Source organism: Halichoeres trimaculatus, unplaced genomic scaffold (genome assembly GCF_033239565.1).
Source record: "Halichoeres trimaculatus isolate MK-OKI-2021-1 unplaced genomic scaffold, fHalTri1.1 fHalTri1_scaffold_1, whole genome shotgun sequence".
Classification (NCBI taxonomy): Eukaryota; Metazoa; Chordata; class Actinopteri; order Labriformes; family Labridae; genus Halichoeres; species Halichoeres trimaculatus.
The window spans coordinates 23,110,308-23,132,865 of record NW_027437179.1 but is presented as its reverse complement, the minus strand read 5'-3'; the positions used below and the strand labels follow the sequence as shown (position 1 = coordinate 23,132,865).

The 22,558-nt window shown below is 38.4% G+C and overlaps 2 protein-coding genes across 2 annotated transcripts; one reads left to right on the top strand and one right to left on the bottom strand.

Annotated features, from left to right (window-relative positions):
- Positions 1–132: 132 nt before the first annotated feature.
- On the bottom strand, positions 133–8,254 carry cdk4 (cyclin dependent kinase 4). The gene is made up of 8 exons (XM_074666598.1): positions 7,996–8,254; positions 4,002–4,236; positions 3,770–3,905; positions 3,480–3,647; positions 2,583–2,692; positions 2,020–2,070; positions 1,812–1,947; positions 133–807 (listed from the first exon to the last, which is right to left on the bottom strand). The coding sequence occupies exons 2-8, from the start codon at positions 4,217–4,219 to the stop codon at positions 706–708; spliced, it is 921 nt and encodes a 306-aa protein (XP_074522699.1). The 5' UTR covers positions 4,220–4,236; positions 7,996–8,254; the 3' UTR covers positions 133–705.
- A 3,120-nt stretch (positions 8,255–11,374) lies between these two features.
- LOC141787631 (E3 ubiquitin-protein ligase MARCHF9-like) lies at positions 11,375–22,166 on the top strand. The gene is made up of 4 exons (XM_074666224.1): positions 11,375–12,910; positions 16,276–16,431; positions 17,600–17,792; positions 20,063–22,166. The coding sequence occupies exons 1-4, from the start codon at positions 12,560–12,562 to the stop codon at positions 20,380–20,382; spliced, it is 1,020 nt and encodes a 339-aa protein (XP_074522325.1). The 5' UTR covers positions 11,375–12,559; the 3' UTR covers positions 20,383–22,166.
- The last annotated feature ends 392 nt before the right edge of the window (positions 22,167–22,558 follow it).

Below are 22,558 nucleotides of genomic sequence, written 5' to 3'. Positions count from 1 at the left end.
AATTAGTTTTATCAAAGTGTGTTGTAGTCCTGTCTGATTTCAGGTAGTTTGAGCAAAAAATTTACAACATCAACTCTTCTGTCCTCCAGAAAGCACAACAGATTTAAAGGCAATACCAGTATTTTTGACATGAATGTTTTATTGTGCGTTATTCTTTTTCAATTTTCAGACTGGGTTTTTTTCCTCATGATTTTGGTACAGCTCAGTTCCTCATCACAGGCTTGTGGTATTACATATTATCACAAATACAGTAGGATCACTAATAACTGGCTCTTCTAACCCTGAGGTGTCATCTGTCAGACTTTTTTCTGCCTATTAAAAGGAAAGATGACATCTCAGCATCATTCTGTCTGAACTCTCAACAAAGATAGCAAGAGCAGCGTGTCAGAGGGGATGATTGGCAGTGTGTGCATCAGTCCCCACTGATGACAACCCAAACAGAAAGCCAACATAAAAAACACTGGTACTGTCCTCAGAGATGTGACATGTTAAGACCATTAACTGTGACATTTACATGTTGGGATGTTTGCCAGTGATCCTCAAGTTACCTCTTCTTCTTTTTTTACTCCATCTCTCAGACTTAAATCCTTCTTTGATGCAGGGGTGACAAAAAAATCCCAAAGCAATGAAATTTAAATCCTCTATGCTTAGGCCAGGTCAAAATGTAGACACCGTTATCTCTGGTTGCATGTTTTACAGCACCTTTCAGCTTTTTGTCTCAGTCAATGTCTCCTCGTCTTGGAAATATGGGTGTTCTAGGGCTTTCAGGGCAGATATTCGTTTAAAGGGGTCAAAGGTCAGCATTTCCTGGGAAGAAAGAGCAGTGGCACATTAGGAACGCATTATAGTCACGTCTTACATATAGTTCATTCATAAAGTGCTACATATGAAACTAAAACAAACAGAAAGTTAACATAAACCAGAGGCTATGTGAGTGGACAACAAAATTCAATGACAAGCCTTTGATATGCTCATAAACCAACACATTATGACTTAAATAACTTATGTAAAATTAAAGTTAAAACAAAAGCCTGTTGTTGTAGGATCACATGCCAGGTCAGATACTTTGCAACAAGTGGAAACTACAGAAAGTTATTGATCAGGGTGATGGACAGAAAGTATACGAAAACACTTTTAAAATGACACACCAGCTAAACAATAACTCTTTGAAGGAGAGGGTTGGGTGTCCGTTTTGTTTAAAGGTAGTTTTATTGTCAATTCTGCAATATGTGTAGCACATACAGAGGACCGATATAGCGATGCTCAAGGGCCCGTGGTCCTACAGTTAACAACAGCATAAAAAATAGCAAACATTCAGAATAAAAGGAAAGAGAAAACTTTAAGCCCCATCAGAGCTTTATGATTTCAGTCGCATATTGTTTTAAAGCATGAGAGTACCTTCTGATCACCCCTGTGAAAAAGCAGTGTGTCTATTTGATATGCCACCTCTTGCAGCGCCTACCGTGACGCAGCAGTTTCAGACAATAAAAAGTACTGCATAGAAGTATTTCATTCAGGTTGATGGTCTTTTTTGCCTTCGTGGGTAATATCGAGGCACCATGGTTACTTTCCCGAATCAGTTTCAACACAAGCAAATAACTCCAGACAGAACCTTTAATTGGATTATTTGAGTAAATTTTATTTGTCAGGCTTCATTTGTTTTGCAACGTATGATATGAAACCAAGAGGTGACATTTGTGGTTTTTTGTGGACTATCAGCAGACTATGAGTGTACAAACTTTAAAGAAAATGAATCCTCCTGAGGCAAGTAAAACCTCATTTTACATTCTGAATACATGCTGAAATCTTACCTGCAACAGTTGTGCCCCCTGCTCATTTATCTCTGGAACAAAGTCTGAGACTGGTCGAGGTAAGAGAGGGGGGAAATTATTTCTAGAGAGGGTGACATCAGTTGGCCATTCCTCTTCTGGGGCCAAGCCGATGACTCTGGAGCAACAAAACATTTTAATTAGAATCTTCCTAATCAGGGGAATGGGATAAAAACTGTTTGTTACTTACTCAAAGATTTTCCCAAGTTGGTCCACTTCTGATTCTCCACAGAACAAAGGTCTACCAAAGAGAGAGGGTGAACCACAGTTAACAGACTGAGGTAGGTTACGTTCTGTTGATTTGAAAGTCTCTGAAACAGGAACACACAGGAGCTCGGTGCTCTACAGAAGCATATTAGCAGTTTGGCTTATATACTGTTCATATAATTTGTAAAACGTTGCAGCTTTTTATAGAGACAATCTTTTGAAATGTTGATTATCATTGGCTAAAAGTATAAAATTGTTCCCTCTGTATCTAAAGCAATTACTTAAAGGCATAGGGCTGGTCTTTGTCTTCAAGCTATGAGTCATTTTTACCACTAGATGATGCTGCTGTGAATGAATGTTGATTCTCTACGGATCTGGCAGCTCAGTCACACAATATTCCTCGCAGAATTAGTAGGCTGAATTTCACATGTTGTGTGTCTTATTTACAGTAGTGTGTCACTGTTGACCTGATGTTCCTAATGCACATTTTGAACAGGATTTTAGAGGACCAGACATGTTTGTCTGGTCATTATTTTGTTGACTCACTTGCGTCTGAACATTTCAGCAAAAATGCAGCCAGTGCTCCACATATCCACAGGAGTGGCATAACTGGACTGCAGCAGAACCTCAGGAGGTCGATACCACAATGTGACTACCTGAGAGACAAAAATATTAAGTCCATTTATAAGGGAGGAACAAAATGATTTAAAACAGGTATAAGAAAAAAAGATACTGAACAGAAGAACTGAGATGTCATATTGGCAAATAATACCTTCGGACTATCAGTATGTTGGCATTGTTGGCTGAAAACACTCAGATGTGTCTATTAATGCAGTCAGAAGAATCCAATCAGTTAATTAAACTAGGCACACACATTTACGATGTAAAAAACCTGGAAGACCAGAAGTTTACAACTGCCAAACTTGTAAAAACTGAGTAAACTAAGTCATTGTTCTTGGGCCAAACCACCTCATAGATGGTTTTCTAGTGAGATGGCATCAGTCTGGCATCGGGCACCATTGTCGGGGATCTGGGAGATCTATTAAATCAGGGCCTTTACCTCTCACATCCAACAAATTTCAAGGACAGCTTCAATAAACATGTCTATAGGCTGCTACAAAAACATTTCAAAGAAACTCTGTATATTGTACAGGGGTGATTTTTTTGTTACTAACTCATTAGTTGTGATGACATTAAGGTTACATGTTATGCATAACTGGAGTCACAGCTGACGTAACATGGGGAATACTCGGTAGCATTTAGCGTTAACCTCAGTGACACCTCTTTGCCTGTTGTTAGACTGATCAAAAACTATATTGAGGCAGCATTTCAAATACGGCACTGAGGATAGACTTTAAAACTATCCTGCAGAAACTGGTTGGTGATGTTACTGAGGTCAAGTCCATGTACTAAAGTCAGTGGTCGCACAAGGTAAGTCCTTACCACAGGAGTAAGAGCCATGTGGCAGCTGTAGATCCTGGCCAGTCCAAAGTCAGCCAGCTTCACTTGGCCCTTGCTGGTCACCAGAATGTTCTCTGGTTTCAGGTCTCGATGGATCACTCGGTTTGAGTGCAGGAATGCAAGACCACACAACAACTGCCTCATCAGATCCTGAAAAAACACAGAGATTCGTTTGAACAGAAACAAAATATATGAAGAGTACATGTTAAAAAAAAAAAAAAAAACAGTTTTTAGGTCAGTGCTTTGGAGTTTTAGATAGTGCTTGTTCGAACTTTGATATGTCCAGGGGATAATCCGGCTGCTGGGGCCTTCTCTAGATATGTCTTAAGGTCTTGGTCCACATGTTCAAACACCAAAGTGACTTTAGTCTCCTGGTCTGACCGCTGGGTGGCGCACACATCCATTAACCTGTAAAGTATAATGAAAAGAAGTGACTTTTGTGAGAAGTTTTCAGAGTCAAATGAAACCAGCAACAACAAAAAACAACCCCCTGATCCGTCTTACCTGACCACATTGGGATGGTCAAACTGCTCCAGTCTTCTCAGCAAAGCCACCTCCCTGACCGTAGAGAGCGGAAGGCCATTTTGGTCCGTCTGGACACGAACACTCTTCAGAGCTACAAACTGTCCACTCTCTGTGTCTCGGGCTTTATAAACTGTCCCGTAAGCGCCTCCTCCTATCTCTGCCACTGGCTCATACTGGAGTGTGGTTGCATGGGCCATGGCAAGGATCCAACAGACTGTGATACACAAGAAAAGCACAAGTCATTAAATGATTGTAGCACAAAAATGAGATTTTAAAAACCTTTATTGTTGATCTGGTAGAGGAGTGAGTTTGTTCAGAACTTAATTTAAAACAACAAACTGTTGTTTTTTTGGAACCATTGCAACTGAGAAACTGGGGGAGTTGATTCAAGCGGGAGAAAAGTGGTTAAATCATCCAGTGTCTGGGCCAAATTCAGCCTATGATTGCCAGGAGTTCAACTTTCAAAACATGCTGCTGTACAAGAGTGTGTTAAAATTGATGTGGTCATCTTTAAAAAACAGAAAACACAAAAAGTAAAAAGAAAACTAAAATTTGATTTCTCAAATTATTAGCAGTCACAAATTTTTTTTCCACTTTTTGAATGCCAAGTACAAGAATCACTTGTTTGGGTTTCACAAATTGATTTTCAAATGTTCTTTCATGTCAAGTCAGTTCTGTCTTCACATAGAGGAGGTCTTTCACCAATAGAGGAGCATTAGTAAGTTCCTCCAGTCTGGCAAGATGTTGAACCCCTCATTACTTCTTAAGGTACACCATTTGGTGTTAGTATGCTTCAGGTGGTCAAAGACTAAAAAGGGCAGCTCTGTTAATAAAATGTTTTGCATCAATCTCCTCACAACCACAAGCACCTGCTCCCTCTTCCATGGAGTCCCAATAATCTAAAAATACTGATCAGTGCTACTTAACATATTATAAAAGAGATTATTAATTCTCAATTTGTTTTAAGCCTTCCTGTAGCAGGAGTCAACTACATCAAAGCTAAGTGCACGGAAATTTTATGTCTGGTCATGCTGGCTTCCATTAAAGTGGAGCCTCTGTGCAGCTCTCCAGGTCCTCTGGCTGCAAAGCGCTTAAATATACGAAAGACTTTCACTAAAAGAGGAATTCATCACCGCTGCTGTGCATCTGCCAAAAAATGTTATAATCTGTAAACAACAGGACAAAGTACTTGACCTCATGAGAGGAGTCAAAGGACTCTGTGCATGAGAAGCCAGTTTAAAGCAAATAGACTTAACGCAGGATTTTATGCAGCCACTCTGGCAATGCAGATCAAAGCCCTCGCATATCTGCAGAGCTCAAATCAGTTTCTTCCCACCTCTCCACCAACTCTGTCCATCCATTCAGTGTCATATGAGGCAGTCGACCCTCAACCAAACAAAGCTTCAGCTAACTCCATATTCCTTTTGTTAACCACCCTGTGTTCAGTTTGATACACCTGTCCCCACATGTTCCCAACATTAAAACCTGTAATTTTCTAACCCGATACTTTATGTCATTTATGCTTCATCCAACACCTACTGCCCTCTGGGGTTTTTAGTACTGGTTCAGTACAGTTCACACAGGATCAGAACATGCAGTTCATGACATTAGTGCTCCCTGTTCTGAGGCCAGGACCCCAAGGACTCTGCCCCTCCCCCCAGGTGAGGGAGGAGCCAATTCTGTAAGTAATGTTGTAAGATAGTGGATCTCAAACAGGGGGGCACGTCCCCAAGGAGGGGCCCAGTGTTATGGCAGGGGGGGCACAGGGTGCCCAATACATAGTTTGGGTAGATTGTGTGTCATTAAAAAAAACTTTTAGATGATGTCTCTCTTCACTGTGGCATTAGACTTTTAGTATGTGTGACAGCGCTGCGTGCACACTGACCCTCACAGCAGAGCAGTGAGTCACAAACAGTTTAACATAAACCAGAGGTGACATGAAATGCACCCATAGTTTCCGTAACTAAAAGCAATAAGCCTCACCAGGTAGCAGGAGAGGAGGCTCTGAACATCTTTTCATGCGTGGGATGGGCATGGATTGGGATTAAACAGGTTAAACAACAATCAAGACAACTTCTGTGCCTTTTTTTTAACTTGATTTCTTTAACCTGTTTTTTTAAAGCTGACATTTCACATTTAATTCACTATAAGCCTCTATTGATGCACAATAGCTTTAGCGTGACTTTCTTTTTTATGTCTTTTGGGATCATTGTTTGTAACACTAAAATCAGAAAAGCTATGGGTGTCTAGAGTTAAACTATCAGCCTCTTAATAAAAAAATGAAGAGATAAAAAACAAAATTAAACATTTTTCAGAAAGTACTGATTTGTTGTAAGTCCTTGGAGTTGTAGAGTAAAGAAGTGAATGCGCGTCTTCCTAAATGTGAAGATTAACTGTTTTTATGCAAGTGAACCTAATATCTTGATATAGGCTACTGACCTCGTAAAATAAAACCGGCCTAACTGCTCTAAGAGGTTACAGATTGGAATAGACGGGAATATATGGGGTTGACAATACTCACAGATATTTTACTGGGCTTAAATACTGGATACATAAAATTCATAAAGAGATTGAAATCAACAGAAAAATAATTTGAGCAATTTTGTCATCAGGGTTTTAGATTTTCATGCAGCCAAAACCACAATATTTGAAGTGGTCGGTCGAAACTTTTGATGATAAATGCATGATTCATTAAAAAAAACACCACATCCGTTCCTGTTCTGCAAATAAAGTTGAGTCAGTGTCCGCAAACAAGAACTGCAACTACAATTCCATGAATGTGCAAAAAACAGATCTTCAAACAGCATTCAAAACAGATCTGAAGTGAGAAATAAATCAAAATATAGAAAAAATACTCTTTAATATAAGAAAACAGTTTCTTCAGCGAAACATAAAACCACCCATCACCAACCGGTAACGAATCTAAGTGCAACAGCTGGCTTGATTTCATATTACATGACTAAATTTAGATGCTGTTTGCAATAATTCATTTAATGCTATTTAATTCCTCTTAGCCTTTATACCACATACTTTAAGAGTTTGTCACCCATCGCTTTCTCAATGTGAGTACGCAACTTTCCACTGGAAGTCCAAAAGTGTGTCAGGGGGAGGCAGACCAGCGACAAAAACAGAAAATGAGTAATAAAGTTTCAGATTTACTGATTAACTTAAAAGAGGCAGGAAGAGGCAGGTGTGGGGGTAGAATATAGGCTTTAGTCAAAATCCTTTTGATTTGGTATGAAACGAGCGCAAGTAACAGCAACCTAACAGTCTGTAACTTAAGTTACAGTGTAAGATTTGGAAAATTATAACCAAAATATGTAGTGAGTGGAAGGCAGTGAGTGCAAGACTGAGGGAAATAGGTCACAGACAGAAATAACTATCCTAAAACGAATTAGACCTGATGTTGTCTGTCATCCTGCCAGAAGCTGACTGGCTATCCTATAAATGTTTGTTTCAGGTCAGCTTAAGACAGCAGCGCAGATGTGGAGGGAAAAAATCTCAACACCTTGTTGTTTTCCTGCAGCTCTGGGAGCAATATCTTCACCTGCCTGATGATCACCTATCACTGCTGGCTCAGTCACAGACCTAACATTCCTCATCCAAGTCTTGATCAATGCAGATGCAGCCGGACATTGTCGAGGCCGGTGGGCGGAGGCAAAGACAAACAGGCCAGGACAGACGGAAAGGAAAGCCCTCTCTTTGTGACACGTGGTGCTCCTCCATAGCACTCTTTGGTGAGTTAAAATGTCTGAAAAAGCAGTGAAACAACTTTCTTGCTCCCTTAAAAACAAAAATGGAGAGCTTGGGGAGAAAACAGTAGAAAAAAGTAGAACCAGGAGTGGATGAGTCGAAGCACCGCCAGCTAACTTTTAATGTACACATCTGGAACAACACTGCATAGAGCTGCCACAGTGTGCCATGCATGAATCACAGTCAGCTTGAGTAACTCACAGTTATAGGCTGGTCTTACCTCGTCTGTTTCCTCTGAGCTACAGGTGAAGCTTTCTTTAGCTTTGTGTGAAGGACATGCTCTTCAATCTGCCACGTATTGACTCCTCAGAACCGGGTCAGAGGGGGCAGGCCGGGATCAAGTCTGAAGTTTATTACAAACCAGCGGTGGATCCGATGTGAGGAGGAATAATTATACCCGGTTTGATTTTGGCCTCCTCTGTTTTCTCCTCCTGCCTACAATAGTTTTGGGGTTGTCGCTTCCTGTTGCTTCCAGCAACTCTAGAGGGGCGGGGCCTAACGCAGCACAGCTCATTATCTAAAACTCTGTTAAAAATGGCAGAAACAGTTTTATCCGGATTAGTGACGATAAATTCGATTATAATGCGGTTATAAGCCCCCATGTTTACTGCAGACATATTTAGATATATTCAGAAATTTGTTTTTTGTTGTTGTCGGTAAAGTATGCCCAAACAGGAGCTGTAGCAAACCCCAATAGTTTCTTCGTACTTCAGTTTTTTAATTGTTGTTATTGAGTTAGAAAAAAAATAAATGAATGAATAAATAAATTAGATTAAATTTATCCAAAAGACTACGAGTTTAGAGCTCAAAAGAACAAATTAAATCATACCAGTTTGCATTTATAAGCAGAAATAAAGGAAATTCAGAAAACAAATCGTAGTCGAGTTCGACATGAAAACATAGATAATTACAGTATTTTTCAATGATAAAATAATAATGATAAAATTAACAAAAACTTAAAAACTTAAAAAAAAATGTTACTTACAAGCACTGGGATCATTTCCGTTCATGCACTTACATTCTACACATAAAAATTTAGGGTTTCTGTCAGTTGAATTATAATTTTTACATGTGGCTGTATTTTTTTTTTTAAGATGCAGCCCTTTAAAATGCAAATAATGACAAGAAAAGCAAATCCCACAAAATGTACAAACAACACAACAAAAAACACAATAGTCTCCAAACACTTGCAGTAAGTTTTAATTCATTGTTCAGGGCAGCAAGAACAATAAATTATAATTGACAGAAAAGTTATTTTTCATATCAGCAATGGTTATGATGTTTTTAATTTTCCCATACTGTGTGTCACTAAAATAGGACTATGAGCCACGTACACAACATCAGGACTACAGATGAAGTAACTGATAGGGATCCAGTTCCTTAAACTATTTCATATAAATTTAGTCTTTCAACAATGACAAACTTCACATGTTGTTTGCACCTTTATCAATTAGACAAGAAGTTAAAGTTAAAATGAGTTACGAACCATCTATGGACATGCTTCAGAGTCTCAATATTTTTTGAATTAGGGTTTAACAATGGCACTCTTTTAAGCGCACTTGAATGCACAAATACTCAAGTGTCCCTCCTTTCAAGAACACACTTTTAAGAGTCCACGTTGAAGTTTTTGATCATAGACATATTGTACATATTTGAAACTGCATTTTCAAGTGCACACTTTTAAGAACCCACTTTGGTGTGTGCTTGACATTTTGAACCTTTCACTTCATTTCATCTGATTACTCTTCAAACTGCACTAATAAGAACACACTTTACAACACTAGTACACGTTTTTGAGTCAAGGCATTCAGGAAGTCAGTCACAAAACAAGTTGAGGATCCTGTTATTTTATTTCAAATTTCATTAAAAAAAAACTGTGATGAGGCCAGATTATGTTTCACCTAACCACATCAACAAAACCCTGTGATTAATGGAGCCTGGCCAAGACTGAACAGGTCAGAGGTTAAGAGAGGCCCAGAAAGTCAGCCAACATGGATGAGGAGAAGCTCATTGTGAAGACCTGAGACCATTGAAATTTCCTGGGTTTGTGTCTCCTGCTGTCTGGTGCTGCTTACACAAGGAACAAAGTCTGGCCCTGAGAAAAAAGCCTATGTGGCAATGCCAAAAGGTACAGTTCTTCAAGATTCCACTTGAGGTTGGCAGCAGAAAGGCAGTTAACCACATACACACCTAAAAAACAGGCGATTTTTACAGCATTGATTAATATATTTACACATTTATGTCCTTGTTCAAAAACAGCTTGGGTCTGAACAGCACTGACACACACTGTATGAGGATATTTTATATATAACTTTGCCGTGGGCTGCATAGTGGCACAATGGTTAGGGCTGCTGCCTCACAACAGGAAGTTCACCAGTTCAAATCCTTGACCAGGCAAGTTGAGCCTTTCTTTGTGGACTTTGCATATTCTCTCTGTGCCCGTATAGGTTCCCTCTCGGTATTCTGACATCCTCCCACAGTTCAAAAACCTGCTAATAAGGTTAATTAGTGATTCTAAATTGCCCAGACATGTGAGTGTGTGCATGACAGGTTGTGAGCTCTGTGGTTGACTGGCGACCAGTCCAGGGTGTACCCCACCTCTTGCCTGAAGACAGCTGGTATAGGCTGCAGCCACCTGCAACCCTGAACAGGATAAGCGGCAGAAAATGGACGAGTTACTTGAAGATATTAAGAGCACAAGTTTGACCCCATCCAAGACACAGCTCCCCTGACTTACGAGTGGGCACCCTTTAGCTGCAAGAAAGGAGGCTTGAAGCCCACCTATTGGGATTCTGCTGATGTTTGGCTTCAAATCTACTTATCAGTAACGGATGGGTTATGTCACAGATACAACCTCCATTTTTGTTTTCAATATAAAGCATCTGTCTCATACTGATTGCAGGGAGAAAACATTTAACATTAGTTTGAGAATATATTTCTAAATAAAATGATCAAGTTGTGGTATTTACAAGAGCCATAGCAATTGCATATTAGAATGCACAAGTACCTTGTTAAAGAGCCATTTCTTTTATATTGCCTATGAATTTTGAATTAAGAAACAGAGAACATCTGTTGTTTTACTGTAACTTCTTTTCTTCACTCATTTGGAGCTCATCATCAAAGCATACCCAATTTAACTTTTTTAACCCCTGTGTAAACACTTATTTCGGTTTAACTACTTTTTGGTATTATCCACCTTTTAAGTTTGAACTGCAAACTGTCCTCATATTAGAGTCGTTCTTTTTCCTTGAAACGATGCAAGTTTTATTGTCTAGTGTGTTCATTAATTCTAGTTACTGCTGCTGGCTAAATCTATTCCTTATATTTTGTGCTTTTATGTATATTTTTTTCGTTTTGTGAGCTTCGTTTGTTCTCGGGTCTCACATAAAAGATATCTTTTATTTAATGAGACAGCTGGAATGGATTAAAAAATGGATGAATACAAATGTATCTTCATAGTAAGTTCTGACTTAAGACGCCTTTAAGATACAAATCTTTAAGTTTGTGTTCAAAAACGCAGGGTTTCTTGTTTAGTTGCTTTTTCTCCATCAGCCCGTAAATACAACAGCACGTGGTCTGAAAGTCACGTGATTATCAGCACCTTGGACAGCAGCCTCAATCTGCCCACTGCTTCAGACCTTCAGACTTGACTCATTTCTGCTTAACGCACAGAAGAAGGGATGTTTTCACAAGTTACAACCGGAATGCACGAGCTTACTACTGGGGTCAAAAGTCTGAGCATCGTGGATCTCCTAAACACGTCGCACCAGCCTGCCAAGTAAGTATTGTTTCACTGACTTAAGTGGGCCACGCTGAAGAAGTGACAATGATCATGACGCTGGTGATGATGATGTTGATGATGAAGAGGTGGGGCTGTATTTAACAGCCAAGAAGAACAGGACGGATGCAGTTTACTCTGGGCTCATTTTTTCCGAGGACACCATATCTGTCATCCTCCCTCTTCCTGATTTATGGCGCAAAGATGGTTGGGAAATGAAGAAGCACCGCTTCTAGTCGTGACACATTTTATTGTGGGTTCGAGGATCCATCTCTGGTATTGAACGCGGCTGGACTGTAACTTTTTGGCCGGGTTGTCAGACCAGCTCGAGGCGAAAGGGAGTGGGACAAAGTCAGTTTGATGTACCTGCAGCAAAAGCCAAGAAGAAGATATTACAGAAATGCTGGATGTCACCTCGAGACAACAAAGAGTGCTCGTTTTTCATCTCCAGTAATTCAACCCCTCTGTGGGTAGAAGGGGAACTCGAGAGAAAATCGCCCTTCAGTCACCTCAAGAAGAAAAGACACCAACATTCAGCCTCGCGGGCAGCTCGTGCCGCTTTAAGATAGTCATTTTCGGCTCGTGGAAGCTACCAGCAAACAACTGGACTGGAAATGTGGACATGGGAGCATGCTGTCGGACCCCTGAGACTTTAATGTTCGTGTTTCACTCTTTATGGTTTACTGCCTCCATTGAGTCCAGAAACAGCACGCCTCTATCTACGAGAGATAATCCCTCCCCATTGGCTGGACGGTGGTGCACATGCTATAACAACAGGATATGCAAAGAGCTATGGGCTGAGCTGGTAGCCTATCATATTTCTCCTATGCTTTTTTGACCAAAATCTGTTTTATTAAGTAAAACTACGAGTAAAGGATTAAAATGCTTTAGCACCAAAATAATAACAAAAAAAGCATAAACACAATTATTTATGATGGACCTGCTGCAGCCAAGCTGAGGAGGGTTTCTAGGAGCAGCTGTGCCATTGTTGTAAAGCTGCTAAAGAATGTTTAAGTATCGGATCCGGATGTTTTTCAATGAACTTAAAGTGCTAGTACTGATGAGATCCGGATCCAGCAGAAGGACTGACACAGGGACAGACCGGGACACGCAGACTAGGATAAGAGGACTTGCTATAGGGGGCTGTGGTTGTTCACCCCTGAACTGCTCTCACCAGGATGATGAGGAGGAGTATTACGGCTCTGACCCCTGGCCCCGCAGCATGGCTTTTGAGGAAGGAACCAAACCTCAGGGAGAAAGAGAAGGGGGAGGCCTAGAGGCATCTTCCCTCCCGAGTCTGTCAGAGTGTGGGATGCGATCCCCACAGTGCCGGATCTGTTTCCAGGGGCCAGAGAAGGTATGATTACATATTTTAGGTATTATGGGTTCAAACATGAAGGGCAACTATTAAACCTGGCACATTGGTGTCCACTAAGCTTGCAGAAACTTCAGGACTTCAGGCCCACTGGTTCATGAAGCCTTACACCACGTGTTTCTCAGCTGAGGGCAGTGAGTTCAAGCAGGTCAACCCCAGGACATCTTTATCACTCCTCTGCTATTTGAATCAATATTAACTCACATGTGCATCAAGTTAAATGAGGTGAATGAGGTAAATTTCTAGTAACTCCATTATGTTCCAGGAAATTTTGAGTTCATCAGTTTTTGAAAATATCGTGCAGTATTTCTATTTATACAAAAGTCAGTACAATTGCAGCAGCTGAGACTAAGATAACCTACCCGTTAGTCACCAACGTATGCAAAGTTTCATACACATGAACTGACATTTCCCATAATACAACTAGAAGGTGTCTCTTTGTAAGTCTGCCTTTGTAAGTCAATGTCTGCCTTTTCAGTGCAGGCTGTGAGTAATAAAAGTGCAGTCTCCAAGCTGATTTCCCTTGTTATATCACTCTGACATCATCAGGGTTATTTTCTCAGATATGACAGAGCTTCTACAGATGGCTTTATTCAACTGTATTCATGATTGAGCAGTAATTCTTCAACTGGCATGTGGATTTTGTTGTGTAAAATTAGCTACATGCTCCTTTAAACATGTTGATTGCAAAATTTTTTGAAAATATAGAAACAATACAGACACCTAGCCAACAGGTTTTCATATTGACTTGAAAAAAGGTTCAAAAAGTTCAGGTTTTCAGTAAAAGTCTGATTAGACAGCTGCATGCAGGATAAGCAGTCAGCGTTTCTTTTGATTTCCCAGAAAAAAAAGAAACAACAATTTTCAAGTAGAAAAAAAACCTTGCTTTTAAAAAAAAATAATAAAAAAATTTTTGCTTCACAGCCGATTTCTACTATCTAGGTCTCATATCCTTGACAAAGTGTGAGTTGAACAAATGCAGAATTCTTACTTTATTATCAAAATTCTGGAGAAAAAAAAATCAATCTCACATTCATAGAATTCATAATATCTTTAAAGTCAGAATTCTGTTTTTAATCTCAAAATTCTGAGATAAGGACAGAAAGAAAAAAAAATACATGCCTGGAAGAAATGTTTGACCCATTATAGATAATTTGCTTAAAGATAATTATCTTTTTCCAATAAGAGCCACTGTACTCAATATGTGTTGTTACCACTTTGTGTCGTCAAAGCATGGCACCACGTTGTTGTCATGTTGGATGACTGTCATGATGCACAGTGAGTTTAGATGGTTACAGTTGAATAAATGTCTCATGAGAACTTCACTATGCCTTATTTTCACTCATATATTAACTCAGATATTAAGAGTTTCGATCAAACAATTCACACAAACCCTAAAATTTTGTTTTTTTCAGTGGCGCTGATCTTCTTATAATTAGAATACCTTAAAAATGTTTTTTTACATCTTTGGTTTGCAAAATGACAATTACCAAGGATAATTTTAAAATTCATATATATATTTAAGTGTTTTTTTTTAGGTATACACTTTGAAGAAATCCTGTTTTAAATGTTGTGGAGATAAAAGATTTTCAAATCAATATCAAGTTCTATTAGAAATTTCTAATTTTGTTTGGACATAAAGGATAAATTCAAAGTGATTTCGACTAATGAACTGTGTTCTTAAAAGAGCAGTGACCCATCAGATTAGAGCCGACTATGGGGCAGGAGTGGCTTTGTATTTACAGTACTAAACAATAAAGTCATATCCACATCAAGAGACTCAGCGGTGGATTCAAGAAAGTAGGTCATTTTAAAGAAAAATGAAAAACAGTTTCAAACCTTCACTGGTACCATTGTGTGACATGAAGGTGACACACGGTACAGAATAAATAACTGTCTTATATGAAGAACATCAGATGTTGTTTGTTTTGCATTCTTCTTTTCAAAGACACAGAGGTCTTAGCACTTCTACGAGACAAAATCAACCTTGAGGAGTCAGGCTTTGGTGGACGTCTCAGACAGTTTTCTCTCCCCTCCAGATATCTAACTAATTAAAGAGCATGTACGTCACTCAGAGTCAGACGGGAAATAAAGGTAGATGTGTGAGAGTGTTGTCAGGACTAGGGCCTCTGGGAGTCTCACACTGACAACACAAATCTGAGCCAGATGTCCTGTGATTTGGTTTAGCTGCAGATTGTCTACTGTATCAAATCAACTAGAAAGTAAACCCTCATTAAGTTTCATGCATTATATGTCTGTTGCTCAAGTGCCCAAGATGTAAATGTACACTTTGGCTTGTTACATGCATAGCTCTAAAGGTTTAGCTTAGATAACATAGTGCTAAAATCACTTTCATTATTAAAAAAAATAATAAAATAAAAGATACACTTCATTTTATCCTCTACTTGGCCAAAACAAAAAAAATGTGCATACACTGCAGAAAGTTAATTGTTTCTGTAAGAGCTTATTGTCACTCCAAACGTATCAAAAACATGGCTGCAAACAGCTAACTAACTAAGATAAGATAAGATAAGATAAGATAAGATAAGATAAGATAAGATAAGATAAGATAAGATAAGATAAGATAATACTGTGAGGCCTACTGAGCCGCCAGAAAATGACACTCATTTGTGAGTGACAGATCAACAGAAGTGCTCATTCAGTTCCATAACACACCAAGGAAACAAACCAAGTGAAAGTGAAATTAGTGGAGAAAAATTTGATCATTCTGACACAATATTCATAAAAAATAGAATTAATACTTTTTTTAAGAAAAAAAATTGATGCCCTATATTCTTGTTTTTTTCCCACTTTATTCAAAAGAAGTATAAAAATAACAGTCAGCTAGAAAGGAAAGTGAACACCAAGTGTAGTAGAGATGTGAAATCTTTGATCTCATCGCTGTCACCTTAGCTTTTGTTGCTAACAACTAACAGGGCTCAGAGAAGTCTCAAGAGATAACTTACAGACTCTTTAAAATTCAGATGAAACAAAGACAGACCAGATTTCACCCAAATGAAGAAGCTATGGCCTGACAAAATGTTTATATTTAGATTTGAGGCTGATGTAGATCAGTAAGAAAGCTGAAAGGACCAGTGGTTTGTTTCTGAATGGATTCATGGGAGAGCTTCACAGTTTGCACAGGTTGAATGGTGGTACTTTCATAATAAATCATTGTTAAATAAATAACTAAAAATTATTTCTGCAATGATACTGAAATCCTTTATCCTTTTATTTTCTTGGAATCACAAAACAAAACCAAATGGCAGACACACAAACTTCAAACACTCACCACTGTCCTCTAGGAATGCTGTGTGTCAATTGCAGTTGTGTTTTGTGTCCTCCAGGGAGAGTTATTGAGCCCTTGTCGCTGTGCCGGCTCTGTGCGCTGCACTCACCAGTCCTGCCTTATCCGCTGGATCAGTGAGAGAGGCTCCTGGAGCTGTGAGCTCTGCTACTTCAAGTACCAGGTCCTAGCCATCAGCACTAAAAACCCTCTGCAGGTAAAAACCCTCACTCCATTTCTTCTCCCCTGTGTATCCATCTTTAAATGCATTTTGGAAACAAGATTCATTAGGTTGCAAATATTCAAACAAACCATGTGAATAAAACCCAGAAAAGAATAAAAGTTATATTTTAGCCCCAGATTACTGCTGGGAGATAAATAGCTAGCTGCCCATCCCAGGGCCATTGATAGAGTTTTACATGGACAAATGGAGAGGGGGAAAGTGTCGAGGAATAATAAGGAAGATGCCCAGAACACAATTCAAAGACCTTGCACTGATTTGACTTAAGTGCGTGGCACATGGACAGTGTGGATGGATGATTCCAGTCTCTGAATGCTGGAACACTGTCAGATGAAATGCTCCCTCTTTCATTCACTTACAGTCTCTGAATAGACATCATAAAAGTGTGTTTTCATTATAGGTTTTATTGCTTGTGTTAAGGGCTCAATGAGGCTGTGTAGTGACTGAATGTTTTTTGTCCATGACTTAAAACGGTAAAAAAAGCCCTGAGTACAGAAACCCAGAGCGAATCAAAGCTAGTGACAATAAATAAATAAATATATAAATAAATAAATAAATAAATAAAAACATCCATAAGCAGTTTTAACCATGCTGCCAGGGCATTTTTACAGCTGATTTAAATGACATATTAAATGATACAACTTGATTTGGGCAAAACAGAGAATATTATAACATTATATTATATGCTATGTCCTGAATTTTATTATCTCCCTGAAGAGGAACAGATCCAGAAGATTCAGGGCGAGGAGAGCAACACTGTTTAGCTGTCAGCCAAATATGTGATGGCTATGGCACAACACAGCACGGAACAATATAGTATGATGCAAACTTACATGACACAATATAATATGATACAATACCGTACCATACCTTACCATACAATAATAAACAAAACAATATCATAGAACACAATACAATAGCATAGATTACGATATGATACAATACTAGAATACAACACAGTATGGTTAGGTGATACTAAGAATAAACACTAGCTATACGTAGTAAGATAAAATTATGTCTTTATGGGGGTTACTTTATTTTAGCAGTTTGAATTTCATTTTAAAAACAAACCCTGAACTATTATAGTATCCTACATGATTGCATTGTTTCACTCTATGTTTTATTGTCTCCCTCTGTTTTCTAGTGGCAGGGAATTTCTCTGACTGTGATTGAAAAGGTGCAGATTGCAGCTATCATCCTGGGCTCCTTGTTCCTCATTGCCAGTATCTCCTGGTTAGTGTGGTCATCGCTCAGTCCCTCAGCCAAATGGCAGCGGCAAGATCTTCTCTTCCAGATCTGCTACGGCATGTACGGCTTCATGGATATGGTTTGTATAGGTAAGACTCACTCTGCGGCTGCTGTGTCATGACTGATCACAGGTGGTTTGTTTTAACATATCTCATGTAATATGATATGAAAGGATTTTGGAAGGGGACTTTGAGTTAACACATCCACAGCATTTTTGCTCAGTCTTCAGTCAGTATCACTCACTGGTTATACTGTGAATTTTTAATCAGTACCAGTGAATACCACCACTAAGGGACTGTTTTTCTACAACATTACTGTGGTAACAAGGAAAACTGCCTCCCAAGAAGACAAGAGATATCTTCAACTTAGTTTTAGTCAGATATTTACCCCCCTGGTTACAGTCCCATCCTTCTCAGTGTTTTCTTATTGAGTGACTTGCTTGAGACCAGAGATGTCCGCAAATTCGTCTGTAATTAAGTTTGGTTTCCAAATCCATAAGAAGTTTATCTGTAAATCAACAAGCAAACAGAAACACTTGGCAGGATGAAAACTCATGAGTGCACACAGCTAATTTAGAAAAATGTACACACAGTAAGTTTCTTCAATCAAGAAAAAGACACCAATTCAAGAAACATTGCCAGCAAAAATAGTTGGCAATAACATTATTGTGAAAGTATATTTCACAATAATGTAAAGAATATCCTTGATAAGATTACAGAACTTGTTTCGTTAAGGTTCTTCGAAAACAGAAGTACAGAGGCCTCATTTGTTGCTTTAACATTAATTTATTAGCAAACTAGATAAGATAATTTGTTCACTTTCATGATGATTATCTTTGAAATGTAGGGTCTTGGTCTTGTCTCATGTTCTCTCTTGATCTTGGTCTTGATCTTGTTTGTGGGGTGAATATATAGCCTCTTACAATAAATCTGGGATGTTTTATGGGCTTAACAATAAAGCAGTTCTATGGAGGTCAATCATTCAAATCTTTCCCTTCAATTAGCACCTGATTAAAAAATACTCAGGAAACCAGCATGGAAATCATGAGTAAATTTAAGATCCCTTAATCGAGTGTTTCCAATTTGGCTTTCAATTAACACATCTTTTACACACCTTATTAACCAGAATAACAGGCTGGAGCCCTGCAGGCAGCTCTGTGAAACTAAACTTGAAGCTGGGCTTTGAGAATAGTGTCTGGGCACTAACATGCTCACAGTTATGTCATTACCATGCTAATGCTCAATGTACAGCAAAGAGCATCCAATACAAAGCACAGATGTGTTTGATAGAAAAATTACAACCTTTGAAAGTAAAAAGTCCTGATGATAGATCCTTAAAAAACACAGGAGATCATTAAAAAGCCAAAACAGCTCCTTTTGCCAAACCAGATTTTAACTCTCCATTGAACAGTTGATGTTAGAGTAGAATAGAATAGAATAGAATAGAATAGAATAGAATAGAATAGAATAGAATAGAATAGAATAGAACTTTATTGTCATTGAAATGAAATGAAAATGAAATGAAATGAAAAATACTTTATTTATCCCAAAGGGAAATTCAGGAAACAAGTAACATTGTAACAAGTACATTGAAATTGAAGTCACAGCAGCAATCAAGAAAACAAAAGTAAAAAAGTGTATAGAAAGTGCAATAAGGTCCATAAGAAAATAGATTACAAAATTACAAGAAACAGACAAAGAAGAGAGAGCTGCTGCAAAAGGCAGCCATAGCCAACAGGGCGGCGCCTAGCAATGATTGATGTTACCAAAACTAGAAATTTAACGCTTATATTGCACTGTAGAAAGAAATAGAGCTCATCAAACAAAGGTGATTTTTATTTTGAATCATGTAGTCATTTATGGAAACCAGAACCATTCTGATTTTTTGTGGCATGTTCCATTGAAAGTATCTAGATGCTGGAGGTACTGGCAGACAAGTCTCTAAGTGTTTTGCATTCATGACCAGATAAGACAAAACCAACACTAAAAAACATAGACCATACAGTGAACAGGGCTAATAAAATCTCAGTATTGCCACATGAGTATTCTTTTACTGTAAGTGCAAAACACAAATTAAATACTATATCTGTTTTGCGCAAGTGTACTTGTTTTGTTTCTGCCTTTCTATTTACTCTGAGAGAATTTCACCTGACACGTGTTTCTCGAACAAAACATGAGTCCAAAACACAAACAAGTCCTGTGAATTTAATCTTTTTATTTTTGAGTAATGGTAGTTTGCAGCTCTACACCTCTTGTGCCATTAAACACTTGCTGATTCTCATTGAAACAAACAAGTGTTTGTCTATATGTAAACCTGGTTTCCTACCCCCTACCTCCCTCCCTTTGTCCTTTATTCCCAGGCCTTATAATCCATGAAGGATCGTCTGTTTACCGGATCTTTAAGCGCTGGCAGGCAGTGAACCAGCAGTGGAAAGTGCTGAATTATGAGAAAGCAAAGGACTTGGGTGACCCCATCAGTGTGAGCAGTAAGGGCGCTGGTCGTGTGGAGAGGAGCTCTTCTCACAGCGTCACAGACAGTGCACAGAGGACAAGTCGACACATCAGGACTATTGTCCATCACCACTGTGGCTACGCTATTCTGCACATCCTCAGCCATTTAAGACCAAACAACCTGCAGCCTGCCAGCCAAGAGGTGGTCATGAGAGTGACTACAGTATGAGGCCCGCTCACTCAGACAGAAATGCTCTAATGCAAAAGGAGGAGATCAAAGTGAAGAATGGGATTATCTAAATAATGATCCTAATCTACCACAGTAACACTGCCAATGAAATTGTAGTCTTAAATGTTGTTTTTCTTTATTAATGCATAATCTTCCTGAGCTCAATGTGGAGCACAAAAAATGTTTTGGTATTTGGGTAAAGGGAGAAGTTTGCAGTTTTAATTGGGTTTCTGAAGAAATACACAGGAAAGTATGACTAAAAACAAGACTTTTGAATTTAAAGCTTTTTTTAAGATTTGAATAGATTTTAAAACCCACAAAAATTCCACACAATAGTTTTTCATTTTATTTTATTTTCTATTTATTTTTTAATTTGATTGAGTGTTTGATGGTGAAATGACTGGTCACTCATTCCTCTCTGATCTATTCAACATGTTTCTGAGGTTAAGCCACAACATGGCAAATTTTAACTCAGACTTTAAAAAATTATATGACACAGTTTTCTAAAATTAACCATGAAAGGGGCTGTGAGGACGTTCTAAGCAATCTTGAAAAAGCCTCACCTCTAGATACATGCTGGATCATAATCCACATTTTATAATAAGATTATCAGCGCCAGAACAGTTTATTATTAAATGCTATTTCTCAGCTTCCCGATCACGTCGGTCAGGGGCTTAGTGATTTAAGGTATGTCGAAGTTCCTGTGACAATACCGCACCAGCTGGCAGAGATTGGCATTGAGTAGGGGGTTCTGTGTATTTCTCTGCTGAAAACAATCTCTTTCTTTTTTCTCTTTTTTTTTTTCTTTTTTGAGCAAGCGCTCCTGGAAAACTGAGTCTTTATCCTGAAAAAATTAGCTTTGCAAGACAGTCCTCACAGCCCCTTTAAAGTGAAAGTCTTTTGTTTTGTCACGTTTTCATTTTTTAAAATAAAATATTTATTGATACAGGGGAAAACTTTGTTTTTCTTTTGCAAAAAATGCAAAGTAATAAATGAAATGTAATGAAATTTATGCTGATTTGATTTCTGGCATATTGCTTTTGAATTATCTCACAACAGTTAAATAAATGACATGCTATTGAAGTGTCAGTCAATTCCCAAAAATAGTTCAAGAATCAAAATAAGTTGGTTATTTATGTCTTGTTTTTCTATTCCAGAAAATCACACAACACAAAAAACCCAACAAAGCAATAACCAAAGTTTAGAAAAACAAAAAAAAATCATCAGAACATCTATGTCTATAAGCCAGCCTCTCACATAGTCTCACAGGGGGAGGAGAACATAATGTTTCACTACAGTCTTAACAGAGTGAGGAGAGAAGGATACTAGAATTGAAAAGTAAAATGATCACTGCAGTATGAGACCAAAACACAAGCTGTGTAGTTTTAACACAGAATCAATCAAACCTGCCTTTAGACTATAACGGGCAAGAGTAGATAGTGTGGCCCCAGATAAAGAGGGTTTGCAGACTCGTCCATGCCTCAAAAAGGTCCCAAATGCAAGATGCAAAGTGACTGACTTAAAAGTGACACACCATAAGCATTAATATAAATTGCGAGTCACAAAAGACCTAAAACCCCCCTGGTTACACATATTATTTTTTCTAGGCCATACATGAATATTATGGAAGCAGGGTTTTCATCAAGTGGACTGCTGCTTTCTAAAATTGAAAACTAGTGTATCTTACAACAAAACAGATTAAAAAAAAGAGCAGTCATGTTACTCACTAAATTCAAAAGCAGTGGATAGTACTTTACTACCAACCCCATTCATACAAAGCGGGTGGTAGCCCATAGCAAAAGGTTTGATAGCTTTAGGCTGTTTCCCTAACTGCTAGGTACTGCCTACTGCCTATTGTATATACTGTAGGTACTGCCTACTTTGAAGATGATGCATCAGGCTGTAAAAGCTTTGTTGGCTGCTTTTTTCTGATGATACACTGGATAATTGATCTTATTTTGTCATTGTTTTGAGTTTAACTGTGTTCTATGATGTGCTAATATCTTGGCAAGGATTTTTCATGTTACTGAAGCTTTCCTGATTAAATAAGTTTTTAAAAAAATGAAATAATACTGTTGTAGGTACTGCATACTGCATAATGCATGCTGTCTATTGCATACATTATTCCTGCATACTGCCAAATGTTTACTGCATACTATGACAGGTACTGCCCACT